Source organism: Thamnophis elegans, chromosome 4 (assembly GCF_009769535.1).
Source record: "Thamnophis elegans isolate rThaEle1 chromosome 4, rThaEle1.pri, whole genome shotgun sequence".
Lineage (NCBI taxonomy): Eukaryota > Metazoa > Chordata > Lepidosauria > Squamata > Colubridae > Thamnophis > Thamnophis elegans.
This window is the reverse complement of record NC_045544.1, coordinates 92,035,870-92,048,701: the sequence shown is the minus strand read 5'-3', so window position 1 is coordinate 92,048,701 and position 12,832 is coordinate 92,035,870. Positions and strand designations below refer to the sequence as shown.

The 12,832-nt window shown below is 45.4% G+C and overlaps 1 protein-coding gene across 4 annotated transcripts in view; it reads right to left on the bottom strand.

Annotated features, from left to right (window-relative positions):
• Positions 1-12,832, bottom strand: part of LPGAT1 (lysophosphatidylglycerol acyltransferase 1) — a 63,799-nt gene that overhangs the window by 3,654 nt on the left and 47,313 nt on the right. For all 4 annotated transcript variants that reach the window (XM_032215677.1, XM_032215673.1, XM_032215674.1 and 1 more), the window contains one exon: positions 11,935-12,061. In XM_032215677.1, the coding sequence (XP_032071568.1) occupies positions 11,935-12,061 (127 nt within the window). The remainder of the gene's footprint in view (positions 1-11,934; positions 12,062-12,832) is intronic.

Sequence of the window (12,832 nt, the reverse complement as noted above, 5' to 3'; positions counted from 1 at the left end):
TGACAATGATATGATGGAATAGCTACTTAATTTTATTTAAATTCAAAATCTGAGAAGCTCTCAGCCTGAAAGCACCAACCTCTTTCCAGTATTATATACAATGTCTCTTAAATTATCTAATATTAATTTTGTTTAATTTTGTTGAGAGCATCCTGGCTCTGCAAATCTGGGTTCTTGCATGCATTATGTACAGTCTTATGGCTTTTTATTTCCTGTTTCAGAAAGGCTCATCACTAGGATATTGTTGCAATAAGCCTAAAACCAGAAATGCAGGATTTATGCTAAAAAAGAACTAAGTCCTCAAGAGAAAGTTTAGGAAAATCAATATTTAAATGAATGGAATCAACTAAATCAAGCTAACATATAAAGAGATAAGGAATATTTACAATGTTATCTTATTAGAAAAATTCTCATAGATTTGAAAATGAAAGATGTGTTCCTTTTGGCATCTGCTATTCCCAAATTGACCTCTCTTGATTTATGGGAGATGCTTTTCTCTCTCTTTTTGTTTTACAGTATTGCTTTATTCCTCCATTTTGATTTCCTGAAGATAAGCAGGCTGGGAAGTAACTGAGATTTATTATATTAATTTGAGATCCTTAATCTATGAATATGTATGCTTACATCATCTGCTGCTTATATATTAGTCTCTCCTGTCTTTCTGATAGGCAGACAGACCCTATATCTGGTGGGGTCTCTCTCAATATCCTTTGGAAGGAGTCCCACTAGCATGTGTTGTTTAATAACCACTTCAATAAGCCTTGATTATTTGTTTTGGGTCCTGCATTTTGATTTCAAACAAGTAAAACATATTCCTTCCCTCTGTCATCAGTTTATTGAATCTTCAACCTACAAAGCAATGATTTCCTCTTTATTGCCAAGTAAATACCTAAGAGTGAAAAAAAACCCTTCCATGCAATAAAAATCCAAGGTTTTTTTTAGATGTTACCATTAGCATAGTCTTCAGAGAAACATTTATTGCCCTAGCCTAGTTGTTGTTGTTAGTTGTGAAGTCGTGTCCGACCAATCTTGACCCCATGGACAACATTCCTCCAGATCTTCCTGTCCTCTACCATCCTCTGGAGTCCATTTAAGCTCATGCCTACTGCTTCGGTGACTCCACCAGCCACCTCATTCTCTGTCGTCCCCTTCTTCTTTTGCCATCAATCTTACCCAGCATTAGGCTCTTCTCCAGTGACTCCTTCCTTCTCATTAGGTGGCCAAAGTATTTGAGTTTCCTAGCCTAGTACAAGAAAGCTAATTCACTGAATGAATATTTTCTATTCATTTGAACCAATACATATCTGTTTTAATAATTTCACTGCCAATTTCAGATTCTCATCATCCTTGTCAGGAAGATACAGAAAGGTCATGAAGTAGCTGCTTCTGTTAGTAAGCTCTCTAACGCATGTGCCTCTGGGCTTCTCTTATGCAAGCCTACTGAGCATCAGTCTTCTGTTAATAGTATGAACTGGTGATCTAAGATTTAGGCATTCAGAAACATCTTTCATAATACGAACCTGTTTGTACTGTCCTTTCTGTTGGTATGATTCTTTGTCTCTAAAGCCTTTCTACTTACAATACAATTCAAGATGCTGAAAAGTATCGTGTTTTCCCCGAAATTACCACATGTCCTGATAATAAGGCCATGCCATATTTTTCCTGTGGCAAAAATATATGCCCTCCCCCAATAATAAGCCCCCTGGACAACGCCCCTCTCCAGTCAGGCAGAGCGCCACTCACCAACCTCGCGATATCCCGAAGATGCAAAGCTGCAGGAGCCGGGGGAGGGGGGGCAAAGGCGCTCACATTGCTTGACACCTTTGGGATACAGCTAGGTTGGTGGGTGGCGCTGTGCCGAACTGGAATGGGTGGTTGTCGGGCAGCTGCTCTCGCAAGCAGCCGCCCAGCAATGCCCCTTTCAAGCTGGGCAGAGCGCCACTCACCGACCCAGTAATATCCCAAAGGCACTAAGCCACGTGGCGCTCTGTCCGGCTGGAGAGGTTGCGCGAGCACTTGTTCCCAACTTGCGTGCCTCCCAGCCTCACCATGCCATGGCCCAGCTCTCCCTGCAGGGCCAGGGCCTCACTGCCGCTACATCCCTGCTACCGCCGCCGCCATGCTCTGAGCATAACCAGCTTCCAAACTCCGGAGATCCGACTACCCTCTATGGTTGTGGGCTGGCTGTTGGAAGACTCTGGTGGGACAGAGAGTTTTCCCGCAGCCAGATTACAACCATAGAGCATAGTCCCAGAGCCGCCGCTGCTGGAAGACTTGGCAGTGGATCTCCGGAATTTGGAAGCCAGTTATGCTCGGAGCATGACAGCGGCAGTGTGGCAGCAACGGTGCCCTGGCCCTGCAGGGGGAGCTGGCACAGGACATGGTGAGGCTGGGAGGCACATGAGCTGGGGCTGAACAGATGCTCACGCAACCTCCCTTTCCAGCCGGGCAGAGCGCCATGCGGCTTAGTGCCTTTGAGATATTACTGGGTCGATGAGTGGCACTCTGCCCGGCCTAAAAGGGGGGTTGCCAGGCGGCTGCTCATGAGCGTGGTCACCTCATGGCGGCTTTGTTGCGCTGCTGCGACAGTGCAACACAGCAGTTTGTCCCTGACGCTGTGCCCGGCTCTTCAGGCGCCTGCTCGCAAGAGAGCAGCCACCCTGCAACCCCAAACCAATAAGCCCCCTCCCAATAATAACACCCAAGCAACATTGGGGGGGGGGGGGCAAAAGAAAATAAGACCCTGTCTTATTTTCGGGGAAACACAGTAGTTCAAATTATAGAATACTACATTATTGCATACTGTGTTATAGTCCAGATGTATCCCATTTTGGGGGGCAGTTCTAATCATAGATTTGAATGTACCATTTATCTATTAAAATAGATTACAGGAATCTCAATAAAAGCATTCTCATGTTAGAAATGTTTTTAACAAAAATCACAGAATTGGGACATAACTAATATAGAGTGTTTTTGTTCATTGAGCAAATAACAAGGTTGCATATTTACTCATAATACAGCATCATATTTTGCTATTTAATAAACACAACTCTGAGTTTGCTGCTATGCCAGGAACACTGCAGTTAATGGTTTAGGAACCTTTATGGGCGGGCACTGTGAACTAAGAAACTTTGGAACCCTCTGTTGTAGGGTAAATAACCAAATCTTGAAAACTTGCTGGTGCTTCCTTTTTCCCCATTACACCAAAAAGAATCAAAGTGGAATTATTTTAAGTCTCTTTCCTATACTTCCTCCTTTCCCAGGGCTCAGTAGTTTACTGATTCTTAATAGCTTTCTTAATAGCTCTTGTACAATCTTGACAAAACTATCTCTGCACTCTTCTATAAAAAGGGACATGGAGTCGGGAGACAACTAAGGGTCCACCTCAGTGTTATCTACAGGTGTCACACTGGGACCATATATAATAAAACACCTAATGACTGTATTGCAAATACTGTAAGCTCCATTTATTTATTTTTAATGGCTAGTTCTATACAGTCATGATAAGTTTTGATTAACTACAATTTCAAGATCCTATTCACATATATTGTTACTAAGCCAAGATATATATTTGATATCTTTCTATGTGATTTATTTTTAAGAACTTTGAATTGGTTTCTATTAAATTTCATCGGTTGTTTTCAGACCACATCTCTTGCCTTAGCTAACCAATGTAATTGAATGCTACTGCAATTTTCTAGAACATTAAGTTATGTCACCCAATTCAAATTATTAAAGAATGTGTTAAACAGTATGTGACCAAAAATGAATTCTGTAATACCATCTGGAGTTTACTCCAATTTATTTCCAGAGAATGAAGCAGCTTAAAGAATGAATATATGAAAATAAAGAATAAAAATCAATCAAACCACTACAACACCATTTGGGTTATATAATCTTATTCATCTCAATCTGAAGAACCATGATTTTATAGGTCTCTGAAAACAGTGCATATTGAGAGGAGGGAGAGGATAACTGGATATTTAGGGAAAAAATTGCCCCAAAGGAGGGGGTCTATTTCTAAGAAGAATTCTATAAAATCCCTGAAAAATGCATCTCCCTGTTGGTGGGAATCTCAGTAGGGCTTCTCTCCCATTTTTCACTGGACAGGAAAATTCAATTTAGAGAAGGTAGTCAGTGAGATACACAATTTGACAAAGAACTTTGTAATTAGCACTGACTGAATTTTCAAGTAAGTTTAATTGATGTGCCACCACCCTACATTCAATCAGCTTGCTAATCAGGATAACATGGAAACTATAAAGACAGGATGGATACACATACACACAAATCACCTTTATTATAATAAATATATAATTATTAAGTTAAATGCTTTATTGAAGTCTATAGCACTAACAAAAGAAAGCTTGTTCAGAATATCTGATCTCATAAGACTTATTCTTGATAAATCAAGAATTAATCACAATTAATTGTTGACTCCAATTAATGACAGCATTTCTTGGAAGTGTTTTCTTATTTAATAGTTTATAATCTGCTTTAAAATGTTTCAAAGATTTAATGTGAGACTGACTGCAGAATAATTCTATAATACCTTATTTTTCCCATTTTTAATGACAGGAACATTTGCTGTTTTCCATCACGTAAAACTTTTAAGTATTCATCAAGATTTCTCACAAATAACAGACATATGTTGCAATATATTATACCATGATTCAGTATTACATAAACTTCCTAAAATAAATCTGCACAAAAGATTTGGACCTTCTCCCTCTCCTCCACTCTTATGGGGAAGAATGACAGTTGGTCTTACCTGAACTGTTATTTTAACAGGTGTTTGCAGGATGGGCCAGAATTGGTATTATCACAGCCAATTGGCCTCGAGACTGAGTTGAAGCTGAAGCCACGCCTCTGGGCTCCTCTCCTCTGACTCCAGTTTCAATGCAGTATGCACTCCCAAGATCCTGAAAACAAGTCACAAAGGAGACACCTCCACCCCCCAATACTGTCTATCTAACCTAGGGTGGGAACTGGCCCATCCTGCAAACACCTCTTAAAATAACAGTTTAGGTAAGACCAACTGTCATTTTCCAGAGTGAGTTTGCAGGATGGTCCAGAGATGGGACATACCCAAGTTTCGTCCCAAGGGTGGGCCATCACTGATCCGACAGGACCTGTTGCACAACCCTGTGGCCGAACACCGCATCGGAAGATGCGAAGGCATCCAGCCTGTAGTGCCGGATGAAGGGCGACAGGGATGCCCACGTCGCTGCCCTCCAGATGTCTTCTATAGGGGCCTGGGAGGCCCAGGCCGCCAAGGTGGCCGCACTCCTAGTGGAGTGGGCCATGATGCTGGCCAGAACCGGCAAGTTCTTGCCTTGCAGGTGAGGGCAATGGTCAGACAGCTCCACCGGCTAATGGTGGACGGGGAGACCCTCTTCCCTAGCGATGAGGGTTGGAAGGATACAAACAGAGCCTCAGACCTATGAAACTCTGCCGTCCGTAAATCCGTAAGGCCCTTCTTACATCTAAACAGTGCCAACTGTACTCCTGCTCCCTGGTCAGGTCTGGGCAGAAGTCCGGAAGAACCACCTCCTGCGCCCGGTGGAAGACCGTGTTTACCTATGGCAGGAAGCCGGGTCCAGGCGTAGCACTACCCTGTTATTGTGAAATGTGCATAGATCCTCCCTGGAGGAGAGAGCCCCCAGCTCTGAGACTCGCCTAGTCGAAGTGATAGCCACCAGGAACACAACCTTACAAGTGAGGAGCTTCCGGTTAACCGGAGTGGTTCAAAAGCCTTGGCCATAAGGGCCCGTAGCACCGTGGGAAGGTGCCACATAGGAAACCTGTGGACTGGTGGTGGATGAAGATGCCCTCCCCTTTGACGAACCTCTTAACTAAGGGCAAATGAGGTAGCGAAGTGGGCCCCTCCCCAGGTAGCACTGTGGCCAGTGCCACCAACTGTCTTCTAACCGTGGCTAGGAACAGGCCCTTGTCCAGACCCTCCTGGAGGAAATCTAAGACTTGAGGGACTGTGCCCCTGGAGGGGGTCACGTGGGCGGCCTGGCACCAGGAGATAAATATCTCCCTAGTGGAATCATAAATCCTGTTGGTTGACTGTCTGCGGGAGGCCTCGATGGTTCTGATCATCTTTTGGGATAGGGGGGAGCCTCTCAGGCGCTCCCGCTCAACCTCCACATGGCCAGTTGGAGCCACTGTGGATCTGGATGAACCAACTTCCCCTGTAGCAATCTCACCTCCCCCTGGGGAATCCTCCACGGTCTCCCTGCCGACAGACTCAGCAGGTCCGCGAACCAAGCCCTCCTGAGCCAGCAGGGGGCCACTAGGATTATTTCGGCCTGCTCTCTGACTACCTTCTGGATGACCCCGGGAAAGAGAGGTAGGGGGGAAAAGATTACAGCAGCCCGACCAGCCACTTGGACCCCCTCTGTTCCCCGAGCTGGGAACCGAGAGAAGAATCGCGGCAGCTGAGCGTTGGACAGAGTGGTGAACAGGTCCACCACCGGTCTCCCAAATCTCTGGCAGATCCTCTGGAAGAGCTCCTTGGACAGACTCCACTTTTCATTGTCTACCATCTCACGGCTCAGCCAGTCCACCTGATGGTTGTCGACGCTGGTGATGTGTTCCGCTCAGATGGAGCGCAGGTGTTTCTCCGCCCAGTATCCCAGCGACATTGCTTCGGTGTGCAATGCTCTGGATTGTGTGCCCCATTGATAGATGTGCGCCTTTGCTGCAATGTTCTCTGTTAAGATGAGGACGTGATGACCTTCTATTGAGGTTTGGAACCGTCGTAGGGCAAGATGGACTGCCCGAAGCTCCAGCCAATTTATGTTGTGTTGAAGGTCGTTCTTTGACCACCGGCCCTGTGCCAGCTGGGAGCCTAGGGTTAACCCCCCAACCGACAGGCTGGCGTCTGTTGTCAGTATGAGGCACTCCTGTTCCCTGAATTTGCAGCCCTTGAGCAAAGCTAGGGACATCCACCAGTTGAGAGACATCAGCACCTGCGGTGTCGCTGGTACTTTGAGCGTCGAGTTGCTGGAATCGGCCCTCTGATATGGCAGCAGCCTCCATTGGAGCATCCTGGCATGTAGTCGCGCCCACGGGACCACTTTGATGCATGAGATGAACTTTCCCAGCAAGCTGGAAGGAAGGGCTACAGGAACACAACGATCCTTCCGGATCTGGTTAATTAACTTCAACAAGCTGGACCTGCGATCCGGGGAAAGAAACACTTGGCCCAACTGGTAATCAATCACCGTCCCCAGGTGTTAGGATTCGGGTGGATGGGGAGAGAGTACTCTCAAAATTAATCGAGAACCCTAAGCCCTGGAGGGTGTCAATGACCTGCTGGAGGTCTAATCTAATCTGAGCAGGAGATGCCCCCTGGACAAGGATGTCAGCCAGGTAACAGAAAAGCCTGATGGGAATCTCCCTCAGATGGGCGGCCGCTACCACTAACACCTTAGTAAAGGTCCTGGGGGCCGAAGCCAACCCAAACAGTAGAGCCCTGTACTGGTAGTGAAGCCCTAAGTAGGAGAAACGGAGAAAACGCCTATGCTCGGGGAGGATGGGGATGTGCAGGTAGGCCTCCGTGAGATCAATGGATGCCATGTAGTTACCCTCCCGGATCCCTGGCAGAATGGACTTGAGGGAAGCCATCTTAAAACGTCTATATACTAACAATTGGTTTAGGAGCTTTAGGTCTAAAATGGCTCTCCATCCCCCCGATGATTTTGGCACTAGGAACAGGTTTGAATAAAACCCCTTGCCTTCCTGTCCTCAGGGACTCTCTCTATGGCCGCAATGTCAAGCAGGTGCTGGAGGGCCTGCCACATCTGCTGGTGCTTGTTAACGTTCTTGGCCGGGGGGAACACCCAGAAACAATTAGGGGGAAGGGAAAGGAATTCCAGGCGGAGACCATGGGTCACCGTACTGAGGACCCAGGCATCTGTGGATATCTCCGCCCAGGCGTCTGCGAACAGAGCTAGGCGGCCGCCAATGGGTGGGGTCGCGGGCGACTGACTTGCCCCGGTGGAAGGGGTGACCACGCCCTCCTCAAAAGGGACATTTGCCCTGAGACTGGAAGTGGGGTCTGTCCCTACTGAATCCCCTGTCAGATGGCCTATCCACGCTGCCCCCTGGGTACCTGCTCTAGTGGGTGTCCTGTTCCTGTGGTTGCTGTGCTGACCTGCGATAATAGGGCGTGGACCTCTGCTCCATCTTCTTGGTCGATGTTGGAAACGCCTTCTTCTTGTTCTTATCCTCCACCAGGATGGGGTCAAGGGAAGTCCCAAAGAGGGACCCCCCCCATGTAGGCAACTGTCGCTAGTTGCCACTTCGCCTTGTTGTCTGCCTGCCAGCGACGGAGCCACAGGAGGTGATCCGACGGACGATGCCATAGCCCTGGAAGCAACCTTCATGGAGTTTAAGGTAGCGTCAGCTGAGAACTGAGCAACCGCCACTAACTTGTTGATGTCCTGGTGTAGGCATACGTCCTCCGGTGGAATGTGCACCTGAATCTGCTCCATCCAAAGGATGGCCATATAGTTGAAAAACAAGGCGGAAGCCACCACCTTAATGACCCAAGCCGACGACTGGAAGGTCTTCCTGAGGATCATCTCTGCCTTTCTGTCCTCTGCCTTCAGGGTGTCTGCCACATCCTTGGGTACCAGCGATGCTGGGACAGCCAAGGCCACCACCAGCGGATCCACCAAAGGTATCTGCAATGCTTGGGAGAAATCTGGTTCGATGTTATAGAACCATCTGTCATTGCTGCCTGGGGTGGGGAAGGCCCCAGGGGTCTCCCACTGTCTCTTAACGACTTCCAGGAATAGGTCGGGAGCAGGAATCTCCTCCTTAACCACTTTTGGCTCGGAATAGACCGTGCCCTGAGGCTTCCTTGCTGGCTCACCTTCCTTGGCCCCCTCGCCCCCACCCCCCCAAGCTGAGCAGTGGCACACGCCTTGCGTAGGGGGGACCGGAACAAGTTAGGAGGGAACAGGCTCCAGTTCCTTCTCATCCTCAGAAATATCTGGGTCACGCTGCGCCTTGTCCCCCAGGACAGACCCCTCACTTGCCAAGGACAGGGATCTAGGGGGGCAGACTGCCTGGGAAGGGCCCCGTGGCTGGGCTGATGAAGAGCTGGGGACCTTGACCTCGCCCTGAGAGGCAGAGCGAGGCCCCTGGCGCTGCATGCTTGCAGCCACACCAGATGCAATGGCTCTTTCAATGAGGTTCTGAAGGCCCACAGGCAGGTCCTCCATATCCAAGGAGTCCCGGCTGGCTTCCCCAGGCACCTGACTATGGCTGGGGGTAGGTTCCAGGGTTGGCCTGGATGGATTTCTACCTCCCAGCTGAGTCTCTAGGGATAGAAACCCTGGCTAGTTATCTATTTGTCAAAATCCTCCATGGAAAAAGGGGAAGGGGATGGGCACACACACCCCTGCACTCCCTCAAGGAATCTGCTGACCTAGGGGGATAATCCTGCCTGGAAGAGCCCCCTAGGCATGACCTGGACCTGGAGGGGAAGAGACTGATCCTGTCCTGCAGAGTCCTCAACCTCTCTGCCCTGGAGAAAGTTCTCACCAAGGCCCCGTGCCTCCTAGCTTCATCTCTTTGGCTGGCACGGGAAGGGCGAGTGTGAGCCGAGGCTTTAAGCCTCCTGGAAGAGGCAGTGGGACACTGCCTGGTGGAAGTCCCCTCTCCAAGAGATATGGGGGGAGGAGATCTACCCGCCATCATGCAACTACTTACAACCACTCCTCGTGCTTCCTGCGATTCGCTCCTCACCCCACCTCCGCAGCTAAAATGGCAAGCTCCTCTTTTTGCCGCGCCCTCTGAATTTGAAAACATGAGACGTGTTTCGGGATTGCTGTGGCTTCTCAGGGAGTCTGCTACTGCTGCGCCCCAGCCGCCTCTGCTGTTCCTGGGGCTTCCACGCGACCCACACGCTCTTCTGTGCTCTTTTAATGCTGCAGCAGCAAGGCACACTCTTTTAGGCTTCTGGGCTGGAAACCAGAGCCCTTTAGCCCACACCGGCGCCGATCTGCCCTCTTAAGGCTCCAGGTGGTCGCCGACCAAAATGACCACTGGGACAGCAACCCAGCCACCGGAGCCTCCAAACCTTGAGATTTTACCCTTGAATAGCTGGAAAAAACCACAGCTATCAGCAGGGACTTACTGAGAGGTGAAGGAAGGGTCTCTTTGTGAGAAGGAAGCAAGCTGAGTTGAGGATGGTCCAGAAAAGTTGAATCAGATCAGGAGTCAAGAATTTACAACCTCTCTTTGGCCAGACTGGATTGAAACTGGAGTAAGAGGAGAGGAGCCCAGAGGTGTGGCTTCAGCTTCAACCCAGTCTCGAGGCCAATTGGCTGTGATAATACCATCTCTGGACCATCCTGCAAACTCACTCTGGAAAATGGCTTTTTCTACCACTTAATTTCATTTTATAGAATCCTAGCTTATTTCTTACTATTGTTTATCACGTCTGCCCACTGTTGAAACATGGTTGCTTGAAATGGTGTTCTAAAATAGGGTTAATTGATTTTATAAGAATCTGCATAGCATACTATAAAAGCAAAATTGAAACTAAATGCTAACAGAACTCTTCTGGATGCATGGGAAAAAAGCAGTAAGAGAAACAGAAGCCTCAAGTGAAGCGGTGATTCCTTCCAGCTTGTATAGGTAGCACTAAGAAAATCTTCCACAATTTGGTACTCTCCAAAACTGTTGAACTATAACTCACATTATTCCCACAGTTCTTAGATGAGTTGAATTAATTAAATCAAGTTGCTATATAGAGATATAAGGCCAAAGTCTTTCACCTCATCCCATATAATTGCAATGGTTGTGGTTGTGGTTGTTTGTGGTGACTTGCATTCCCAAAATGCCCCCTCCTCTTGGGTTATGGGAGATATTTTCCTTCCTGTTTTATCACCTTATTGCTTAGTAACCTGAGCTCATTTGCTTACAGTAACTTGAGGTCTTTCACCTACTACTTACATTAGTATCTGTTTATGCATTAGTCTCTCCCACCTTTTAAAGATATAAATATTAGTGTCCACCAATAGGTTTAAAAAAACACTGCACTAAACCTTTTTTTTATTTGCTTTGGTTCTTCACCGGATTTCACACCAAACATTGACAGAAGGGTGATGGAACATGTAATCCTATATTTTACAACCGATCAGGAAGAAGAACACTATTATTTAATGTTAAGTACTAACCAGCCTATTTTTAAATTACTGTTTTGTAAGTTGCAGAAACTGGCAGCATTGAAAACAAATTTAAGGAAAATAAAGAAATTCACTCTGTTCCATATTCTCCCCATATTTTTAAATTAGAAGAGACAAAATTAAAAAAGAAACACACCTAGAAATACAAATAATATTTTTTTCTTTTCTTACACGAGTATTTATTCTGATGGTATTTCAAGTTGTTTAGCTGAGAGTTATTGTTGGTAGTTCATTTCGGTTAAGGAGATTTGATTTACCATCGTCACGAACTTTGTTGCTGTTGCAGTAAATATTAAATATGCAAGAAAAAGTGGCAGAAAGAGCTGTTCCAGGCAGGGTTTTAACTTTTTTGGGGTCTTATTTTGTTTCATTCTTGTTTAATACTTATTTAACTCTTAGGAAGTTTTCTTTTTGTGTTTGCAAGCTTATCACAGATATCTTAAATATATTTACTATTACATGTGCTAAAGCCTAATCATATATAAGGGGCTTCTTCCTCAAGCTCACTAATTTAGACTTGGAACTGTAATTTATAACAACCAGGATTTAAAATATACTTTCCAGCATTTCCAAATGCAAAATTGCATGCCCAAAAAGTAAAACACTAACTTCTAAAGCTGCTTATATTTCTACAGAATTGTATGTTCTGAGATGTCCCATTAGGAAAATTTCAAATCCAGGCCTGTTAAAATGAATTGAAGACAGAAAGTGCATTTCATACCTGTAATGTACATGAGTAATTGTTGGCCGCCTGTAGCCAAGAATCCATGTCTGAATGTCTATGGGCTCAGCTTTGGGATATGCAATAGTTGTATCTATCAGCCACTGAAGACCTTTTGATTTACTTTCTAAAAAAAGAAATTATAGAAGAAAGAAACCAAGAGAACAACACTTTTAATCACATGTATCGTAATTCTAATATAAAATTTCATTAATATTATCATTCTAATAATTCGTCCCTAAAATATACCAAATCCCACGTAGTATATTCAAAATGTTTATTTCTTAACTTGGATAACAAAAGGAGAATTCTCTTAATCTGCCAACTGCTACCTACATATATTGATTATACTGATTAAATAGTAGATTAAATAGTACTGATTAAATATACCTAATTTTAATCAGTACTATACATCAAATACTGGATATAAAAATGTCCTGATTTCTTAATAAGCCAAGTAATATATTATATGGTAGTTTATGTTTTTATTATTACATTATATTATTAAATTTGTTTGCTGCCCATCTTAAGGCAACTCTGTGTTAATGGAATTGTTCTAATATCAAACTTAAATAATAATAAAATAGTGGCTAAAATATGAATTTAAAAAATCCATGAGCACTAGAACACCATTATTTGGTGTTCTATCAACAAGTGAATGGCTAATAAGCCAAGCACTTAACTCAAGCTATAAATGCTAAGTGCTAAATGTATGTTTGTGTATTCTTTCCAGGCAAAAGAACTGACACCAGGCCAATAAGTAACTTTAAAGTGCTTGCAATTTCTAGTATCACTAGCTTAGCTCTAAAATCTTATTTTCAGATCCAATTTCTACACAGGAATATAGGAAGTTTGGTACTAAGAACTAGAACTTCCTTTCTCAGTTCTGTTTGAGAGA